This window comes from Myripristis murdjan, chromosome 1, assembly GCF_902150065.1.
Source record: "Myripristis murdjan chromosome 1, fMyrMur1.1, whole genome shotgun sequence".
In the NCBI taxonomy this organism is placed as follows: Eukaryota; Metazoa; Chordata; class Actinopteri; order Holocentriformes; family Holocentridae; genus Myripristis; species Myripristis murdjan.
The window spans coordinates 25,372,525-25,393,020 of record NC_043980.1 but is presented as its reverse complement, the minus strand read 5'-3'; the positions used below and the strand labels follow the sequence as shown (position 1 = coordinate 25,393,020).

General features: G+C 40.0%; 2 protein-coding genes across 4 annotated transcripts; one reads left to right on the top strand and one right to left on the bottom strand.

Annotated features, from left to right (window-relative positions):
• Positions 1-768: 768 nt before the first annotated feature.
• LOC115358451 (ubinuclein-1-like) lies at positions 769-8,525 on the top strand. Of its 2 annotated transcripts, none has more exons than XM_030050452.1 (14): positions 769-1,033; positions 1,791-1,901; positions 2,160-2,258; positions 2,585-2,725; positions 2,946-3,037; positions 3,229-3,802; positions 3,983-4,053; positions 4,275-4,320; positions 4,455-4,561; positions 5,854-5,973; positions 6,135-6,278; positions 6,565-6,615; positions 6,818-7,459; positions 8,136-8,525. In XM_030050452.1, the coding sequence occupies exons 1-13, from the start codon at positions 815-817 to the stop codon at positions 7,410-7,412; spliced, it is 2,370 nt and encodes a 789-aa protein (XP_029906312.1). In that variant the 5' UTR covers positions 769-814; the 3' UTR covers positions 7,413-7,459; positions 8,136-8,525. The 2 variants fall into 2 exon arrangements, with proteins under 2 accessions (XP_029906312.1, XP_029906303.1); XM_030050443.1 differs by having other exon boundaries at positions 770-1,033; positions 4,194-4,320.
• Positions 8,526-9,579: 1,054 nt separating this feature from the next.
• On the bottom strand, positions 9,580-14,687 carry LOC115358477 (intercellular adhesion molecule 1-like). 2 transcript variants are annotated; one of them, XM_030050480.1, is made up of 7 exons: positions 14,486-14,687; positions 12,814-13,021; positions 12,446-12,521; positions 11,711-11,846; positions 11,246-11,578; positions 10,886-11,116; positions 9,580-10,304 (listed from the first exon to the last, which is right to left on the bottom strand). In XM_030050480.1, the coding sequence occupies exons 1-7, from the start codon at positions 14,538-14,540 to the stop codon at positions 10,234-10,236; spliced, it is 1,110 nt and encodes a 369-aa protein (XP_029906340.1). In that variant the 5' UTR covers positions 14,541-14,687; the 3' UTR covers positions 9,580-10,233. The 2 variants fall into 2 exon arrangements, with proteins under 2 accessions (XP_029906340.1, XP_029906348.1); XM_030050488.1 differs by having other exon boundaries at positions 12,814-12,912.
• Between the last annotated feature and the right edge of the window lie 5,809 nt (positions 14,688-20,496).

The window sequence follows — 20,496 nt, the reverse complement described above, 5'->3', positions numbered from 1 at the left end:
AGTGCTGCTGTTGTACCGGACTAAATTTTATTGAGCGGTGTTTCTACTATTCTGTACCCCTCATGTATATAAATAGGGAGGGGACAAAATAGAAACACCTGCCAATATAATGTAGTCTTGAACAAGACCTCTACAAACTACAACCTCAATAATAACCATTAAATTTACACAAGCTCCACAATGTCAACAAAAACTGAACATTACAAACTTTTTTTTAAAAGGTAAAATTTATGGCAGAGCTGTTGCACTGAACTGCATCATACTGTACAGGTGGACGTGATCAAGTGGACGCTGAGGTTATCTTTTTTCAAAACATCTCCAAAGCAATGTTTAGACTCACTTCTAAGTGTCGCTCATTGCCATTTAATAGATCTCCAGTGCCCCCGTCTGGTGAATGAGGCACAATGCAACTCGACCGCTGCATTTCAAATACCTATTTTAACCTTTTATAATAATTAACAGTCATCAAAAAGAGCACATTTATTGACTGATTAGCCTGATAGTGACTGAATGTCATATCTTATTGTCTTGTATTTTATTGATAAATATCAGTGACAGCTGTTATTTAAACAACTGTGTGAGAAAACACATAAAACACTTTAACTGTGGGCTAGGTAAAAATGCAGAAGATTCTGTCAAGAAAAATCCACCAATCAATGTCGGCGGAGGGGAGCCGCGCGCCGGTCAGTGCGGAAGTTTGGAGCGGGTGCTGGCAGTTGGGCGCACACCTGAAACTGATTTTGCTTAATTAAGTGTTGTTTTTTTGCCATGCTCTGGCCAAGCCACGTAGAGCCCCTACGCACTCACGCTTGTGATGGCTGAATCACGGAGAGTCCAGCTTACCACCTTATCTCACGATGCGCCCGTACCCGCAGCTACTGGCCAGCCACCCCTGGCTGCCATGGAGGGGAAGGGAAGCCGCCCAGACCTGCCCGCCGACACCGAGGCCACAGTGCGCTACATCCTCACCTTAGTTGAATCGGATGAAAACACCTTTCCGGAGTTCAGCTATGCCCACCTCGTTGACTGCCAGGTGTGACTTTTATTCTGAATTCAACCTGGGAGTTTTTGATGCTCACTGGAGCTCTAAACACCTAACAACTGGTGCTCATCACTTTCTGCCATCACCTGTGAAAGGATTGGGGTTATAGTTTTAGAATGACAGTTAAAGCTTGGTGAAATCTGGGCTAAAGCTGTATCACAGGCTTTTGTGGAGGTTATTGGGCCCTTGAAGGTTATAGGCACCCTTGATGAAAACATTGCCTCAACCAAACACGTAAGCAGGATTTTTTCAGTATGTTTACGATAGCTATGTATACAGTGTGTACAGGGGTGCTTGAAAGCATGAGCAGACTTTGCCTATTTTATAACAACACAGAAAATTCTCCCTTAAGAGCAGCTTTGGCTCAATAGTTTGAGACAGTTGTCTCACAGCAAGAAGGTTTGGGTCCCCAGCTTGGCCCTCTTTCCCCACATTCCTTAAACAGGCCAGGTGAAATGGAGACTAGAAATTGGTCATTGATATGACTGTGTCCTGGGATGGACTGGTGACGTGTCCAGGGTTTGTTTTTCTGCCTATACCCACTGCATGCTTGGATAATCCCCCATGACCCTGAATAGGGACAAGAGGGTAAAGGCACTGAGTGAATGGGGGGGGTATGGAATGAACCTAAATGGTCACCCTGTTGCAATCAGCAAGCATGCCTTATGATCAAATTGCACTATCTTGACAAGATCACAAGGCTGTTTGTTTAGAAAGTGTTATAACTTGGACATGCTATGCTTTTTAGAGCAGGCATGCGGTGGCAAAAGATGGAAGCCCACCAACCACATTCGAAGGGGAAGAAAATGGAGATAAAAATGAAGTGGCAGCCATTGTCAGAAAATTGGAAGAAAAATATGTAAGTAGCTTACTTTAACAATGCTCCCAAAATGGTAACACACATTGCAGCGACCCTATCCTGAAATTTGCAGGGGTTCCCTGGCACTTGAGAATTTCACTATCCGTTTAATTTGGTCCAAATCAAACTGATCATGTGGTATGTTGTTGCAATATCTCCTGCTGTGTCTTCTACTCATTTCTCTGGGGATTTCCTTTAGCCCCAGGCCACACTGGAGGAACCTTGCAGGCATTCTACTAAATTAGCCTGTCATTGCAGGGTGGCAATACAAAGAAAATGAAGGACCGCATTCAGGACTTGGTCGATATTGGATATGGCTATGACGACGAGGATTCTTTCATTGACAACTCCGAGGCGGTGAGTTCAAGTGTTCTGTTCTGTGATAACACTCATAGCATTTATTAGATGTGCCAGCGGGATTAACATACAATGCCAAACATGAGCTATTCCATAAGGAGTGCATAAATAATTGTAAAATTCAACTTGATGGCGTGAAGTCTGACAATAGTTCGGGTTCTGCGCAGAAATGTGTCTTCACTACACATAATTCTCAAATTTTCTACCTGGATTTGCAATGCATTGATAGCTGATCAGATTCATTTATTGTATTTCCATCTTTAATTAACTGATCAACCCTATTGTTGCACCTGTAACATAATAGTACCTTTGTCTGGTCCCTGCAGTATGATGAGTTTGTGCCAGCCTCCATCACAACCAAATATGGAGGATTCTATGTCAATTCAGGCCTACTTCAGTTCCGCCAGGCCTCTGACACTGAGAGTGAAGACTGCACAACAGAAAGAAAAACACTTGACCCTTCTAAAGTATGTACTGTATAGTGCATCTTGGAAATGTGTGTCCAGATGTATTTTTTAAAAAAATGGATAAGTTTGTCTATCTTGAAGTGCATCGTTTTGAACAGAATTCTTCTTGTTGCTGCCTCATAAATCAATTGCCACCACCTCAATATTGAAGAATGGAGCATTCAGTGCACTGGTAAGAAATAACAAGCAAATGAATCATTTCTTTTTTTTTTTTTTTTAGAAACGTAAACTAAATGGAGGGCATGATCAGCCAAAAAAGAAGCAGTGCAAAGAAGTCGGGACAATGAAAACCACTGTGGATTCAAAGACCGGGTGAGACTGACAGTAGCCATGTTTATTCTCGATGACAAGGAGTCTGACACGTTTTTGTGATTACTCCTGTTAGGAATACATTCTCCTTGGTATGACAAATGTTACACTTTAATAGACACAAGATATGATTTCATTTTCAAAGTAATACAACTGTTGCCATTACTACTTTTTTTCTTTTTTAATCTTTACAGCCTTTCGACTGAAGTCATAGTGGACGAAAAGAAGAAAAAGAAGAAAAAAGCTGCTGGTGTCTTGAGTGTTACCAACATGTTGAAAAAGTTTCAAAGAGAGAAGGAGAGGGAAAGACAGAGAGAGAAAGAGATGGCAGCACCCATCATCGGCACTCCTACTCTTCCTCTGTGCCCAGCAGATGCGGCTGGGGGTGGGGGCTCGGGGTTGGCTGATCCTCTCCTCAGTTTAATTGGGTCAACCAATGACCATGCACTTATCCAAGCAGCAAGTGCAGTGGATTTTGATATTGATTTGGACTCTTTATTAGATGTTACTGAAGAGAGCTCCCAGTTTAAGTCATTACTCCAACCTGCTGAGGAGACACAGCCGATGTTACTTTCCCAGTCCAAGGCTGATGTCCAGACCCAGGCGCAATGCCAACCTCCCAAGTCCACGATGAAGACGAGTGCCCAGTCTAAGCCTCAGCCAGAGCCAACCCAGGTCCTGTCAGAGACTAAGACTACCTCTCATTGTGTTCCCTTGCTAGATGGGCTTCCCTTAGCATTGGAAAGGAGAATTGAAGAGCTCACATTGGTAAGCTTGTATTTCAGTAGTGTTGTTATTTCTTTATTTCATGCTGAATGTATCTCTTTGTGCACTTATTGATAGATGGCATACTTATACCACACCATTTTCAGTTAAATAGATGTTTGGATGATGTGTGTGTGCAGCTGAACCTCTGATTGTCTGATACACTTACTTTTTTTCTTTCAGGCTGCCAAGACCTCAGAAGGGGAGTCAAAACTCAAGTTCTTCACTCCAGAAATCAACTTAATTCTACTGGAGTGAGTTGCCAACCAGTGTACACAGAGCAAAAAGCTCTTAGATTTTGCAAGATTGTTGTCCTAGCTGTCTTGTCAGTTTGTAGTGATGTTGAATAGGACTGTGTGAGTACATATATCAGCTTGCTCTTTTCTTGACCCAGTATTGAGCTGCAGTGTCAGGAGCAGGGTGGCCAGGTGCGCTCCAAGGTATACACACATCTGTCCTCTTTCCTGCCCTGCAGCCGAGAGACGCTCCTCAAACGTGTAAAGAAACTGTTGCTCTCACATGTGAGTGTACTTGCAGTTGATGTTTGAGATGTATTGGTATAGCTTTTCAAACACTAACATTTGCTTATGGAATGCATGTAACTGATCACTGTGCCTTTTTTTTTTTTTTTTTGTATACAATTTGCACTGATCAGGAGGATCCCATGCAGAAACTTAAGGAGGCTATTGACAGAGCTATGCCTCAGCAGATTGCCAGTTTCCATGAGAGCTGCCAGGCACATGCACGAGTCAAGTCTTCAAAGTATGCTGATCTTGTGATGAGCAAGGATTTTCCTTACTGCATGCATTTGTCCTAATTTCATTGTTTTCAGATATGTCCTTAATGTCATTCTGTTAAAATGATGTCTAAGAGATCAGATCCTCAGTGACAATACAATTTGCAAACGTGGCTGCGCTTTTTTCCCCCCTCTTTGTGTGATTAAGACAAGACAATAAGCCTTTTGTTGTTACAGACCATAGGGATTTCACAGTGCAGACAATGACTTGTATGGAACATAAACAGTAGCTATTACAGTAAGATGACTGAATCTTCCTCTGATGCAGGAAATATTTCCGAGAGTCATTTAGCATGGGACTTGGTTTATTTTGAATTTATTTTTTTAGACTCCCCCAAGGTCGCCGGCAACCTTGGCCAACATACAACCTTTCAAAAGCAGTAAAGGGCTCAGTTTTAAAGACAGTGAAGATAATGCTACAAATGTGTTATTTTTGGTTATTCAAAAGTGGTGAAAACAGTAAAATTGGGGAAAGCTGAGACTCTTGTAGATTCAATGAGCTCAGTTTTATTCATGTGTGATGATGTTAGCTCCCATAGCCACTTCATTGCATTTTTTTTTTTTTTTTTTTTTTTTTTAAACTCGACATCACTGTATAAAATGACCTATTGTTACCATTAGGATAATCATAGCCTCATGAAACTTTACATCCACAAACTAGACACCCAGGGCATTCTTAGGATATATGGTTTTCCAGGTACATCAACAATGAGGGGGAGTTTCTGAACAATTTCCAGAAGAGCATGCTGGCCTTCCTATTGCTGGAAAAATTCTTAAGGAAATCTCCAAATGTCAAAAGTGTTTGATAACAAATCACAGCCTGAATTTTTTTCCATGGTGTTCAAAGTCTTGGTGTCCCAGTGTGGTATTTTGGAGGGATTTTGGATTAAAAAAATGGTTCAATTTTGCACCAAATCTGTGTGACAAACAACTTATATGTATGGAGGTGGCCACCATATGCCTCCATCGACGTTTAACCCTTACACTCTAAATCTTCAGGTCGGGAGAGGTTAAGTGTTACCTTTATTTCTTGGCTATTGTTAATGACAAACTTTATCCCAGATATAACTGTTGTATTCTTGTACATGTTGTATGTGATATTTAGTTATATGTGAAAATTAGAAAAGTAATGGTTGGCTGTGCTGTGTAACAGGCTAAATAAGACTTATGGAGTTTCTGTAATTCACTGCAAAAAGGATATTTCTTCATAAGCTTACTGTATAACATAATTACTTTCCACTCTCGACCTTCGTGTTAGGGCAACAGATGATGGGAAGGAGGGCAAACAGAAAGGCAATGTTGGCTCAGAGGACAATGTGGAGGAGAGAATTCGGAAAAGGGGCCCTCAGAAGTTGTTCAAATGGAACGAGGAGATCAGGTGAGGTACAAAAGATCAAAATATTGTGGGGGCAGATTGGAGCCTGAACTAGAAAAATGTCACATTTGGTTTAAGTTGTCCACTTAAAGCACTCAGTTTCACTTTTTTGTTGAGTGAGTTTATTTTTACATCTGCATGTGATCATTTTGTCATACATGCAGGGAGTATTTCTTCCATGTTGTAAAGGCAAAGATGCACAAATATAAAATGGACAGAAAAGGGAGCCAAGAGATGGAAGTGTACCTTAAGACCTTCCTGGACAATGAGGTCAAAGCTCTCTGGCCAAAAGGATGGATGCAACCTAGGTACTTCATATTATTGTGCGCGCACACACCCTTTCAGTTTTGCTTTCTGCTTTTTTGCCCCCTACTTTTGACTGTAAGGCAGCACTGCCTCTCAGGCTGGTTATTGGTTAGGGTGAGTGTCAGAAAGTGCTGCCTTATGAATACCTTTCTGGGGCAAAAAAGTACCATGATCCCTTTTGTTTGGTGTGCTATCAAATGTAATTATTTACACTCTTTTGCCTGTCTTGCCATTCACATGGACAAATTGTTTTTGTTTTTGTTTTTTTTTTTGTTTTTTTTGTATAAGGGTGCTGTTAAGGGAAAGCAGGAAAATATTAGGCCCCGGCACTACATTACCGTGAGTACAATAACAGGACTGGTGACCCAGCTACAGTACTAGTGTGTAGCAAGACATGTTTCACTGGTCCACAAGTTACTGATGTTATTAATTTCCATATTTCTAATTCATTTTCGTAGTATGTCTAAATGATATCACTTTGAATCATTATTTATCCATTTAGTTGTCTGACCATTATCAAACATTATTTATGCCGTTTCAGACGACAGAAGCCCAAGACTGAGAAAAGGCAATCATTTTTCAGTGGCGCCGCCATTGTCTCTAGCAGTTCAGGTGAATCAGCTGATTCCAGTAGTCTCCAGGGGACTCCACCGCTGAAAGTGGACAGCACTCTTGATGAAGGCCTCATCCCCAGGTCTCCACCTCTCAGTGTGGTGGAGGAAGGGCTTGATGCCTTGAAAATGGTGGTGGACAATAAATGGGAAGGAGGAGCAGCAGTGGATGTCGGCTCCCTCACACCTGTGGAGACAGACAAGCAATCTCTGTGCAACACCACCTCTGCACCTGCTGCTCCCGGCCTCTCATCCCTGGATCTTCTCGCTGAACAAGCACTAGCAAGAGAACAAAGTGTCACAGACTCGATTTCCCATGAAGTCCTTGCAGCAGCCGTTGCCTCTGCAAAATACAAACCCGCAGTTCAGCATTGGAGTCTGGGTGTAAGTCCCCCTCTTCCTCCTCCACCTCCTCAGTCCAGCCCAGCGAGTTCCCCAGGGAACAGAGAGTACCATCTTCTTGTGCCTGCTGTGCAGCAGGTCACAGACTTCAGTGGCCATGGCCACAATGCCCGCTGTATCTGATGGCAGCATTACCACACTGTGACAGCCTCACCGTTAACTTGCATACAGTAAGTTTGTGTGGGGTTATACAGTATTTTGGGGTGTGGATGTTAATTTTCTGTGTTCTTATTCAGTCTCAGTCCTAGTCCTTTTTTTTTTTTTTTTTTTTTTAAGATCAATCAAAACATGCAGAAGTATCCCAGGAACAATTGGGATTACCCTAGCTATGGTTTACTCACTTTAAAACTAAACACAGTTCACACAAGCAATAAGACTATGCAATATTTGTTGCCTAAAACTGTTAGTTGCACTGCTTCTGTCTTTGCAAATACTTGGTTAATCTTGAATGTTTCTGAAAAGTTCAAGATCTCGCAGTTATTCAGAGTTAAGAATATAAATCAAATTGTATTGTGACAACTTGATGTCTATCATGTCTTTCATAATTTTTCTCTGACGGTCATATAGCTACTGTTTTTGTAAAAATCTTTGATTTACCCTAGATAGTATTCCCATGCATATGATATGTAATATGTTTGGGAAGTACATTGAACATATCAATGCAATGACTTTTTTTTTTTTGAAGATAACACTAGTCTTTTTACTTCAAATCTTAGTTCAGTGCAGTACATCAAGTTAATCAGGAACCAAGAAACCTGATAGTAAATGACCTGGTCGACCTTGAATGTTAATGGTATACAAATACTGGATTGAATAATTGGCCTTTTCAAATTCTCTTCTTTCTAGAGCAATATTCTCGGAGGCCTGGCCTGAAGAAAACCGGCATGAGAGATTCTGACACAGATGAAGAAAATTTTGCTGTATCATCATTGCATCATCAAAACTCCTGCGGTCACAGTCACCTATGGTAACAAAATGTTGCTAACCTATTGATTATGGCTGCTACTCTTCCTCTCTTGTGTGGGCAAGGGAAAAGTTGAAATGCACATTCTACCCCGATCTGGCTTTTACACCATTTAAAAAAAACATGCTGTCTGCTAAAAGGTTCATTTTAGTAATTTTCTTCAGTTCTGTCTGTAGTTTGTGTTAAAGGGGCTTTAGTTGGAATGGCAAAAGATTTATAAATTGAGAAATAAAGATGTTATAATGTGTACTGTGTATACATACATACATGCATATCCAGTGCCTGTTTTGTGATTGCACACTTTTAACCATAATGGTTCCACGTGTTATATTACAGCCTTACTGTCAGAAGTTGTCATTTTATTATACAGGGTGTGTCCCTTTACAATTTAACAAATTTATTACAAAAGCAAATGAATAGACAAATCTGGGGAAATTATTACAAAATGAGTAGATATTGAAGTTTTTTTTGCCTCATTTAATACACCTCTGTATGGGCACCATTAGTTGCACGAAGCACATCAAGACGGTACTCGATTTCTTGCCATGTTCGCTGTAGCATCGCCTCATCAATGGTGGCAATGGCATCAGTGATCTTTTGCTTCAGGTCGTTGATGTCCAATGTGATTAAAAACTTTGATAACCACTGAGTACATAGAACAAATCTGATTAACATATTTCATCAATTGCTTTTGTAATAGATTTTTTAAATTGTAAAGAGACTGCGCCTGTAATTTGGCACAGCAATGAAGTGGGGTGGTCCAGACCTTTTTCCCTGGTTTTGGAGTAATTTTGCACAGCACATCACCATAAACTTGGCTTTTTTTTCTTTCTTTTTTTTTTTTAAATCTTGTTTTTCTTACATCAGTTAAAATGATGCACTTCATATGTGGCATTTAAAGTAATTTGAAAGGCATTTTTAGAAATTTGGTTTTGGACATGATTAATTGATTACTTGTCATGAAATGCAACCCATAAGCACAGACCCACCAGAAAACTAATATTTTCATGTTTTTGATTACTCCTTTTGACCACACAAACTGTGTATGAAGAGTTTAAAGAAAGACAAAAACACTAAAACAAACAGTTAGGGGTTGGGGTTAGGGTTGAGGATATTTGTGATGGTTCAGTGCACACCAAAGAAAGCACATGGTGTCCTTGCAAGAGGTAACAAACACTCTCCTCTGTGTGGAAAGAAATCAAGTGATTTGATATGTCTTTAAAATACATACAGTAAATGTGTGAAGAACAAATATTCCATCAGAAGACACAAACACAAGAAAGACACCACAAAATTGTCTCATGTATAGAAATCAGTTCATAAAAATCTACTTCCCAAAAACAGAGCAAATAGACACAGGGTTAAGCATACCAGTGTCCTTTCAAAAGTGAAGAGTGATGGCTGGAGGAGTCCTAACTCCTGAGAGGAAAAAAAGTACACAATTCTTAAGAGATGAGTTTGTGCTGAGTAGATGTCAGGTAAAAGTTTGAAACTGGATCTGCCAGCAGGTCATTTCTATCTTATGGTGTTTACAAATGTCATATGACATTTTGTTTTGGTTGTTGATATTTAGTCACACTAAACTGGTTCCCTATCTGGAGCAGCCTTGAACAATCTGCTATGTGTACTTTAAGATTAAAAAAAAAATCAAAAGCACAGCAGACCACACAATCATGGGAATGGGAACAAGGGAACATATTCCTACCATTTCCCTTAAAACAGAGTTTAACAATATAATGTACCAGGATAGAAGCTTTCAAGCCAGAAACTGTTAGTATAAATTTTCTGGTTCTGCTTTATCAGGACAAGTATTGGCATTTAGATTGCATGCAGAACCCCCCCCCCAAAATGAATTAATCAACTATATTTACATTTTTCATTCGAATGCAAGAAATGTTGAGCCTTTGCACAGACTAACAATGACAAACATTTCTCTCAACAGTCTAATTACAGGTCGGATAGGGTGATTTGTAGGAGGGTTTACAGCCAAGAAATCAATTTTAGAAGCAGGACAGCCAGCAGGAAATTCCTACCACCAGTGTTTGAAGTTCCTAGAAAGAGGGAGAGAAGGAGTAACTCCATGAAAAAAGTTTACACAAAAAGATGTTTCATCTTGCTTCAGTTTCAATTTTTTTTTTTTTTTTTTTTTTTTTTTTTTTTGATCCTGCACGATCAAATTTTTCTCCAAATCCATTTGGACTGGAGGTTGTTCAGACTATCGGGTGTTCAGAAAAAAGAAATTTTGCAACATTCATAATCAAAGCTTGTTCAATATGCAGTATTATGTATTTACAGTGTAAGTTGCAGATCTCATGTTTGCAGGACCCTTTTTGTGTCACTGTAGCTTCTAATAATTAATCCTGTTTAGTAGAGAGGTCAGCACAGAATTCTGTGGTTTGAATTAATGAGGCTCATTATACATCCAAACAAGAGGATAATGACCAGTTTCATTCTGTGAACACAAGCCAAAACAGTGTCATAGCACTTGTTTTATGAGCTTGGAATCCAGCGCAGAAAATTTCTTATATCACACAGGCCAAGCACATCACTACTCATGTTACACAATTACGCAGGTGACACACACACACACACACACACACACACACACACATTAAAATTCTCAGACACATACCACTGGAAATGATGATCTCCACCTCTAGTGTGAGATTCTTCTGTCCAAGAGCTCCCTCTGCCTGGACTGTGTATTTCCCAGAATGCTTTCTGTTTGAGTGTAGGGGTGGGGCAACTTTCATGCCATCTCTGAGCCAGGTGACTAATGGCAAAGGGTTTCCTTTCACTTCACAGGTCAGTTTCTCTCCCTCCTCAACCTTCAGGTTTGTTGGACAAAGGAATTGTGGGCCAACTGAGATAGATAGAGAAACAAGAGGGAGGTGGAGAACAGAAGGTGGGTGGAGAATATAAAGGGATTTTCCTTCAATCATATTTGCACATTGCATCAAGTCAAATAAGTTAAATAATAAATTAAACTCACAATAGACAGTAGCTGTGAGGTTTTGTGACTTCACCACAGGAGGGGGCTGTGGTCCCTCGGGTCCCAGCTCCAGCTTGGCTTCACACCAGTAGTGTCCCTCTTGATCTTCTCCTGTAGGTTTGATGTTCAGAGTGAAGATCTCAGTCACTGGTTTCTTCTCTGAATTATTCCGGGACTGTGGTGGACCTAGAGCCTCCTGTCCCCTGTAAAACGTCACAGAGAGACTCCCAACAGGAGCAACGTTCTCGACTGTGCACTGCAAAGTGTACACATGGCCCTCTATCAGGGGCCCAGTGTGATTTAGATAGCTGATGGACACCAAGTCTGGAGGCTCTGCATGAGGAGACAGGGAGAGGGACAGAAAGACACACAACAAACACAGGGTGATCCACATGATTAACAAAGGCTTGACATGTTTTCTAATATACTTCAAATATATGTGCAAGACAAAAGTAATCAACTCACTGTAGACAGTTAAATTTAGACCAGTGACGCAATCTCCACGCTCCACCAGTGCATAGCACATGGGCTTCAAGCTCCACACAGTCAGGTTGTCCACCCTCCAGACCAGAAATTCACCCCCGGTGAGATCAGGGGCTCCCTACAGAGCGTGTTCAAAGATCACAAATGAGGAAACACTATTAAAGTTTTGCAAAAATTGCTATTCATGTTTAGGGCTGAGGTTTCTGATATTTGAGTGTTTTTTTTTTTTTTTTTTTACCAAATTTCAAATCATCTCAAACATTTGGACTTAACCAGAGTGATTTTTTGCTTTGTATTTTACATTATATTGCAGACATGATGCCTTTGCCTTGCATTTCTAATCATAATGACAGCACGTCTGAAACTGCCTCAGGTACATTTTACCTACTCATTGCCCAGATAAAACATATGACAACATTAGATCAATACAGAGATTAGTATGGCGTTGTGAAAGGATGATACAATCAGTAAGCTACTCATTTTGAAAAATGTGTATTTTAGCTCACACACATTGCCTGTGCAGTCAGTGTGTAATCACCACAAAGTGTTTGTACATGTAGGCCACCAAACAACTTTCAGTGTCCCTATCACAAGGAGAATAACCATTCAAGCCTGGCCAATTCACCAAATAATGGTTCTGTTATTTTATTATGAATGCAAAATTCAGTCAGTGGGGTCCTTGAGTTATTATAAATTAGTGTTTATTAACTCCCCTACCTGTTGGACTTCCCAGCCCAGGCCAGAGTGAGTCATCTGTGGCCCAGAGCAGTTAGCTGTCGCTGGATCTCCAAACCTGTGACAATCAGGTTTATACACAGATTTATTTCTCATAAAATTCAACCAGGCATCAGCTGCCAAACAAAATAAACCACTAGTATGTACAAGATGTGTGAAACTACGTAAAAGGACAAAGGACTTTTTTACTGCTTATTCCTGAGTAGACACTGTTCTAGCAACAGCAAAAGAGAGATCTCTGTTTAGATTGGTTTTTACTGGGTGTTCCCTCTATGTTTTATGTTTCCTAAAATTTATAAGACAGTTTATTTTAATATAGCCAGCTCCTCCCACTAATTTATGTACCATACCTGACCACCAGCGTGGAGGGTGTGATGATCAAAGGGCAGCGCTCTTGTTTTGAAGAACCTGTGGGGGAGTCGATGAAGGGGGGCGTGAGGGACAGGGGACTGAGAGAGGGGGACGACAGAGATGAGATTATGTTTTCAGATGGGGATGGAGGTGAAAAATGTGATGGAGGTGATGTGGTAGAAAAAGTAGAGACAGGGGATGAGGTAGCTGAGGTCACATGATTGGTTCAGGGAGTGAAAAAGGAAGACAGACGTACCCAGTCATTTAAAGGCAACTTTGAACAAATATCACAGCAGAATCACTGTGCACTTTGGGAGTTTTAATCCAAAAACTGCTCAGAATAAATAAGGATCCTCGGGAGTCCTTGGATCCTCAGAGTGGACCATTTTTTATGTCTACTGTCTTCAACAATATAAACACACAATGCTATGAGAACTTTTTTTCCCACTAAAATTAACTGACTGATCTCAAGTGCATTAGAGCCATGTGGCTTGCTGTTGTTTTTGTGTATAAACAAGGAGGAAGGAAGGACATAGAGGATGTGAAAGTTGTAAAGTTTTTGGTTGTCTGTGTAGCTATAGCTGATATACTTGTAGGGGGGGAAAACTGCATTAAGAATCCAAGATCATCTTAAAAATGTAAGTATCGCCATGAATTTTGTGTCTTTGCTTCAGAGAGATTATTCTCTCATGCAACTGCTACTAGATTTCAGAGGGAACAGATTATTCTAAAAATAACACATTCTAGCAATCTTGGCAGCACTGGAATAGCATTGAACCATTTCTGCAAAGTATACATGTATGCCTCACATCCAATCAATAATTTCTTGTCAGATCATATACATGCCTACGTTGGTGTTGGGATATATTGCTGACTATGGAATTCTGTGCGACTCTCCCTCTCCTTGCACAATGCGGGCAAAGGTCAACTGGATTTTGACTTTTTCGTGAAATAATATTGAAATCAGCAGAACTATTGTGAGCCACTGTGTCCCAGCACAGTGAATACACCCAGTGTGTTCCTCTCAGGAAGGAAGGACACCCTGCCCAAGTCAATGAGCTCGCTCCTCTCTTCTGTGACCATTGTTCCATGGAATCCTGAGGTTGTTCTCCAACCTATCAGATGATCTCATTCATAGTAGCTTGGTGTGTGTGTATATGCGTATGTGTGTGTGTGTGTTCCTGGCTCACATTGTATACCAGCCCTCTAAATATACATCATGTGGCTTAAATGCCATTCTGTGATATGTATCCCATAAGAGAACCGCTTCCTTTATGGATTAAAAGGTTCAAATGCAGAACGGGGGGCGTTGAGAGGCAGGAAAACAAAGTCTGGCAAAAATATAAACATAAAATCACACCATCATCATGGATGGCTTGATGTTCTTGTTTACCAATACTGTTATTTGTTGGTAATGACACATAGACAAACACTGTCAGCTCTGTGCTTGGACGTGGCACTCTTTGAAGTACCGATACACATCCTTTTATTGAAATTTTGCTTTATAAAAAAAAAAAAAAAACATAAATTAAGTACCGATAATCAACAGACTGTATCATTGACAACATCCTAATTCCCCATAACAGTTCCACAACATGAAATCAACTAAGTTTCTTTTTAGTTTTGCGTCTTTGTGTACCTGTTTATTGCGATCAGCCATCATTCACTCACCTGACCCAAGGAGGGGGAAGAGGAGAAGAGTGACCGGCCATCCAAACACGCTCATCCTCAATCTGTTCTCCTGTTGAAAAGGATTAAAATCTGGTCTGATCTCTTTCTCAAAAAAACAAAAGGCCGTCTTAATGTCTAATGCTGACAGTGGATGCTCGGGGCTGTCTGATAAAACACTTGGGAAGTCAGGTCTTTATGTGTGACTGTGAGCAGGGGTGTGTTGCGTATGTATGTCTGCAGCTGATGACGAGGCGTTCCTTTCACTGTGGCCTCTGAAACCCACCATGGGCGTTCTCTATTGGTATATCAAGACAGGAAGGAAGGGAGGGTCAAGAATAACGCAGGGCAGCACTGTAGCACCAAGGGCAAGAACACGTAGTACGTGTGCATGTGTGTGTGCACCCTCACACATACACACTCACAAACGGGCTACTGTAGAGCTTTTGAGTATCAGCACATATGATACACAGAGATGTGTGAGATGATGTGTTACCATGGAAAAGGCAGAGTTTGCATGAAGAGGCCAGTGACTGACAGTCTACAGGCTATTCCAGTTTTCACTGCATTCTCATGCATAGTAATGCCCATTTCCACATTATTATCAAAATGCTATGGAAGTTATCTTAAAACCCACATGACAAAGAAATATATTGGGGTATAGTTCCATAAATACAGTGATACCCTGTGACGTTCCCTTTCAATCCTCGCCAATGGTCCCATATTTCAGATTATAATCCTTCCATTCATGATGAGATGTTCTACATTTATGTACGGCTACTGAATCCACATACTGTCTTAAGACACTAATCTAAGACTGATGCCACGGGCCAACCTGCCTCCAGTTCCAGCCACACTGCTGCTGATGTGCGTCTCCTCTGCATGGTCAACTGCTTTCTTGACTTTAAGTGTCCTTTGACAAGATCCTACATTTTCAGAGATCATCGAGAGGCCCCTTACAAGAGACATCACTCGACTCTTGTGTGACCCGTGTGACCCATTATAACCCGTGACCCTTTATAAATAATATAAACATAATGGCAGTAATTTTACACTGCCAAAATCAACAACAGCGCATTGTTAAAGTGACAAATGACATATCGAGAGAAAGGAAAATTAGAGTGGGGGAGTCAGGAAAGGTTGAGGTAATAGCCTATTTGTAGACTAATCTATTTATCTATTAGGCAGAGGGAGGTTAATGCCTCAGCTGGCCTGGAGCCATGACATGCATGTTTTCATGATTTTTTTTTTTTTTTTTTCTTTTTTTTTTTTTGGGTGTAGTATATGCTTCAAGAATGTCATTTTAATGTTTTGCAGGTTTATTTAAGCAATCTTGTGACAGTATTTTGTCTTATTTGTGGAAACAGCAGCACTTTAGAATCTAATCTATCTATCTATCTATCTATCTATCCATCCATCCATCTGTCTCACCACTCACCCATCCCCTTACCCTGGTCCCTATACTGTTGGTGCACTTTGCTGTAGTCACATAACTTCCTGTACCGACAGCAGCTGTAAAATCGAAAGTAATAAACTGCAAGTGGACATTTTTAGGCTACTGGTCGCTTACTTACTGGTGCACAGGTAGGCAGTTTCGAACAGCGGTACTCATAAATAGGAAATGAGCTCGCATGCTGGTTTTGATGTGGTGTGTAGCCCTGGTTACTGTTTGACAAGGACAACTTCCACCTTTGTCGAAACACAACACAGGACAGAGGTGACTGAAACCGATAAGCTCTGATACTCCGTGGTTGTATAGCCTGTTGTGTGTTTCTGTTGCTACTTTCTTATTTTAAGTTTTTAAGTTTTAAGTTTTATTTTAAGATTTTAAGTTATTACGGAGTATGTCCCGTCACATGTGCTGGTGATAAGCTGGCAGGTTGAGTCAGCCTTGCTGCTCCCTCTGTGCACTCACGGCGCTCAGGTCGGCATCCGAGCCGCGGCTTCCGATTGGAATTTCCCGGTCCACCTTAAAAATGGCATCTCGCCTGCAGGTGGCGTTGTTTGGTCAGTGTCACGCTCATTTATGAACTTAAAAAACTAACAACCTAACAACTGGGATTGATATGAAATAAGAATGAATCATGAAATGAAACGCTTTTTAATGACTTACAATCCTATATTTTGATCTTTTTTTTTTTATTGCACGAACTGCCGTTTCTGCCTATTTGTTGCAGTCCTGCCGGTTTAGTATTAAAAAGTCTAAACAAGCCAGTGCTCTGATATGACAGGGGACATCACAGGGTTTTGTAATCCTGAGTTTTATTCATTTTCATTGTAACAGTTCTTTCCTGATTGACCTCCAAATGTTTATTCTGTTTATTAAAGTGAAAAAAGGGATATTTCACTGCTTTTTCCCCATCCAGATCACATTAGACGAAATCCTGAATAAACACCACTATACTTAGACTTGTCAAATCTGGATTAGATTATCAATGACAGGCTGAAGATCTTAAAAATAGTTTCTGATTTGACCAGTTTGCCAACAGTTTGACAGTTTCTCACCACCAAAGGCCATATGTGATAAAATTGTAAGGAAGTAACATTGCATTTTTTTTTTTTTTAAGACTGAACAAAAATTTCATAATCTGAAAGTGTGTTTTAATGAGTTTCTGGTTTCTCCTTGATAATCCAGTCCACATTTTAAACGTGTTAGTGTTTTGTTTTGTTTTTTTATCAGGACCAGGTCTGATGTGGTCTTTTTTCACTGTCACAAATAGAAAACATGTTTAAAGGTCAATAAGAAAATGATGCTACTGTGAAAATGGAAAATGTCATATTAAAATGTTAGTTGAGACTTTTTAATACTAAACCAGCAGGACTGCAACAAATAGGCAGAAATAGCAGTTAGAGCAATGAAAATGATCAAAATATACGATTGTAAATAAATAAAAGAGCATTTAATTTCATGATTCATTCTTATTTTATATCAACAACACTTCTTAGGTTTTTCTGTTCATCAGTGAGCTTGATATTGACTGAAAAACGCCACCTGCAGGCGTTATGCCATTTTTAAGGTGGACTGGGAAATTCCAATCGATAGCTGCGACTCAGATGCCGAGACATAAAGTCAAATAAAGTCTTACTTTTTATATCAAAATGACTTATTTATTATTTCATCATTCTGATATTAATTAATTATTATTCAGCACCTGAAGCTGGCAGGGCAGTCAAGAGGGTCCATCCAGGGGACAGAAGATACCAGAACAGAAAGAGTTTCATGCAGAGTTTACTTAAACGTCAGAGGCCTAGAGAAACTTCAACCAGAGCTTACAAAACAAACAATGAATAAGCAATAATGGATAGTGCATGTATACACATGACCCACTGACACCATGCAGGACATGTGGTTAAATATTTAAAAAGATGGATTGGACAAAACAACAGAGAACCACACTTGATCCAGATAGAACCCTATAGGCCTAATCCCAATCTCATAAACTGTTCTGTCTTTCCATATGTAGTTGCATTTCATCATATTTTCATGCACATTGTATTTTAGAGTGCACATCTATCTATCTATCTATCTATCTATCTAATGTAGCCTTTAGTAAAAAACCTGTTGTTCCTTTGTCTATTCAGTGATTTGAAATGCTGGTACAGGAGCTGCTTGTGAATATCCTGGAGGATCTTGGTGATGCAGATTTCAGAAAGTTCCAGTGGTATCTTTCTCAGCCGGTGGTCAATGGATATAAAGCCATTCCCAAGAGCCGCACTGAGAAAAAAACCCGTGAGGAAATAGTGGACGAGATGGTGCAGAGCTACTGTGAGGACCCCGCCGTGACCGTCGCTGTTGAGATCCTGAGGAAGATCCACCACAACGCTGCAGCAGAGATGTTGAGCAGACAATATGCAGGTGCAGGATGACAAAAACACAGAGGCACAGATATCAGAAAACCTTTATTGTCCATTGCAAAGCAGTGGAAATTTGTCTTTGATGTGACTCTCATGAAAATAAAAACTAACACAGTCAAGGTTAAAAACAGCTAAAACAGTCCAACCAAAACACAGAAAACCCACAGACAGTTAGAACATAAAACACAGATTACAAGATAAATACACCAGAAATTTCACTGCATCTGATGAACACCACTTTAGTGTCGTCCAGCTTCTGTTTACCTCATGCAAATGCAGTAGTGTCCAGACTTAAGGCTGTTATATACTTCTCAAGACAAGGCTAGAGTTAGGGTTTGTGGCGATTCCTACTCATTTTCTTCGTCTCTCTGTCCTTCATCCACAGAGATAAACCAAGCAGAGAAAAATGCGCCTCCTCCAGCTTCCACCGCCTCATCTGCTGCGCCTGCTCCTCCCAATCTCACAGTCAACGCTGCAAATGGAGGCATTGTCGTCATTCCTACAATAAGCAATACCAGTATAGGCTCATCATTTAATATGATCATCAAGTAATCCCAAAAAACACAACAAAATTACTTGATTTTCCTTAGGAAGGCTGGAAGGGAGTACACTGGCTAAGCCGTTATGTCTTTCATTGTGATTTATTTTTAGATGGCATTGAGTGTTTTGTCTGTCTTTTTAAATCTGATTTGAAATGAAGCTAAGCTATTTACAATCTCAGGGACAATACAATGGACAATTTCGAGCCAGCATAGTATTTTCATATGCTCATTGTGTGTCAGTGGATTACAACACTGTGATCAATTACACCAAACATTTGAGAGCGATGCGTTTTCTGTGCCACCATACGTGGCTGCATATCAGCCTGCAGAGTTTTGACGTCTTTACCTGATTTCAGCAGACTCTGCAAGTTTTGAGGCTGCCAGAAAACAGCATCATGTTATGTATATGGGTTAGGTCCAGGCTGACACCACAGCTGGACTATAAGGCAATTAACATATGGTATTTAAAAGGTCATTCTGGAAAACTGATCAAATGTTTAATTTCTGTTGCCCTCTTTTGGGTCTAAGGTTAGAGAGAGAATGCCATAAATATGGCATTCTCTCTCCCCTACTTTCTCACCAACACAACATTTTTAATTTCTGGTGATGAGTTTGGTGCTGTTTCAGTGGATTGAGACATCATATGAAACACGATATGAAAGCCATTAAAATGTATTTAAATGATTTTGTTGACATATTTTGTGTGAGAAGATATCTTAAGCAAACAGATGAAGCATACAGAAAAACAGTCATTTTAAAAGTGTTCCCAAAATTAATACAATACCACATGGAGGCTGAAAAACAGAACACATCCGGTTATGAATCTAGTCAGTGTCAGCTAGCAGCCTCTTACTGTATACACATGTTTCAAAAGACTCACTACATTGTTGACATGCAATATACGCTACAGGGCATGCCACACTAAAGGCATTTACCATTATCAGAATCTGAATCAGAAATGCTTTATTGATCCCTGAGGGGGAATTGGGTCAGCTGCAGTTGCTCAAATCTCAACAGAAGAATTACATTATAAAAAACAGAAAAATAAGTAATGTAAAAAATATTTGCCTTAAAAATAGCAAAAAAGAAAAAAAGTATGTGCATTATGAATAATATGCGCAGTAATTGTGCTGTACTGCTACAAAATACTGCAACACAAAATACAGAAATAAGAAATGAAGCACAGGTATGTTCTTTTTTAGTGATATCCAAAAGTATATCACTAGAAACCTAGTATAGACTATAAATAGTTAATTCTCAGAAGGACTTTAATGTATAAAGGGCCTGAGTGGAGGAGGTTAGGTTTTATTTTAAGGCTATTTAGGTCGTCAACAAGACAGAGTATCTGAAACACGAACTTGGATAACTTGTTTTATTATAATAATTTAAACTAACCGCAGTAAATTAAACTGATAATAATGTTAGCAAATTTGAAGGTCACATTAGGGTCAAAAATATGCTTCTTCTTCTTCTTCTTCTTCTTTTTTTGGGCGTTTCTATTTAACATTTATTCCGATTAATTCCCCCGCGACACGTGCAGACATGGCAACCTGAGCGAGCCCTCCGACGTGGAGGGTCCGCTTCAACCGGAAACTGCCGGTAAAGACCGAACCACAT

Excerpts from the sequence above, each read along its gene's own strand:
- LOC115358477 (XM_030050480.1), bottom strand. The coding sequence starts at position 14,540 with ATGAGCGTGTTTGGATGGCCGGTCACTCTTCTCCTCTTCCCCCTCCTT. Across the intron at positions 13,022-14,485 it reads CTTCCCCCTCCTTGGGTCAG|CTACCTCATCCCCTGTCTCT; the intron begins GTGAGTGAATGA and ends ATGTGACCTCAG. Across the intron at positions 11,117-11,245 it reads CCTCACAGCTACTGTCTATT|TTGGCCCACAATTCCTTTGT; the intron begins GTGAGTTTAATT and ends TATCTATCTCAG.
- LOC115358451 (XM_030050443.1), top strand. The coding sequence starts at position 815 with ATGGCTGAATCACGGAGAGTCCAGCTTACCACCTTATCTCACGATGCG. Across the intron at positions 1,034-1,790 it reads CCCACCTCGTTGACTGCCAG|AGCAGGCATGCGGTGGCAAA; the intron begins GTGTGACTTTTA and ends TATGCTTTTTAG. Across the intron at positions 5,974-6,134 it reads AAATGGAACGAGGAGATCAG|GGAGTATTTCTTCCATGTTG; the intron begins GTGAGGTACAAA and ends TCATACATGCAG.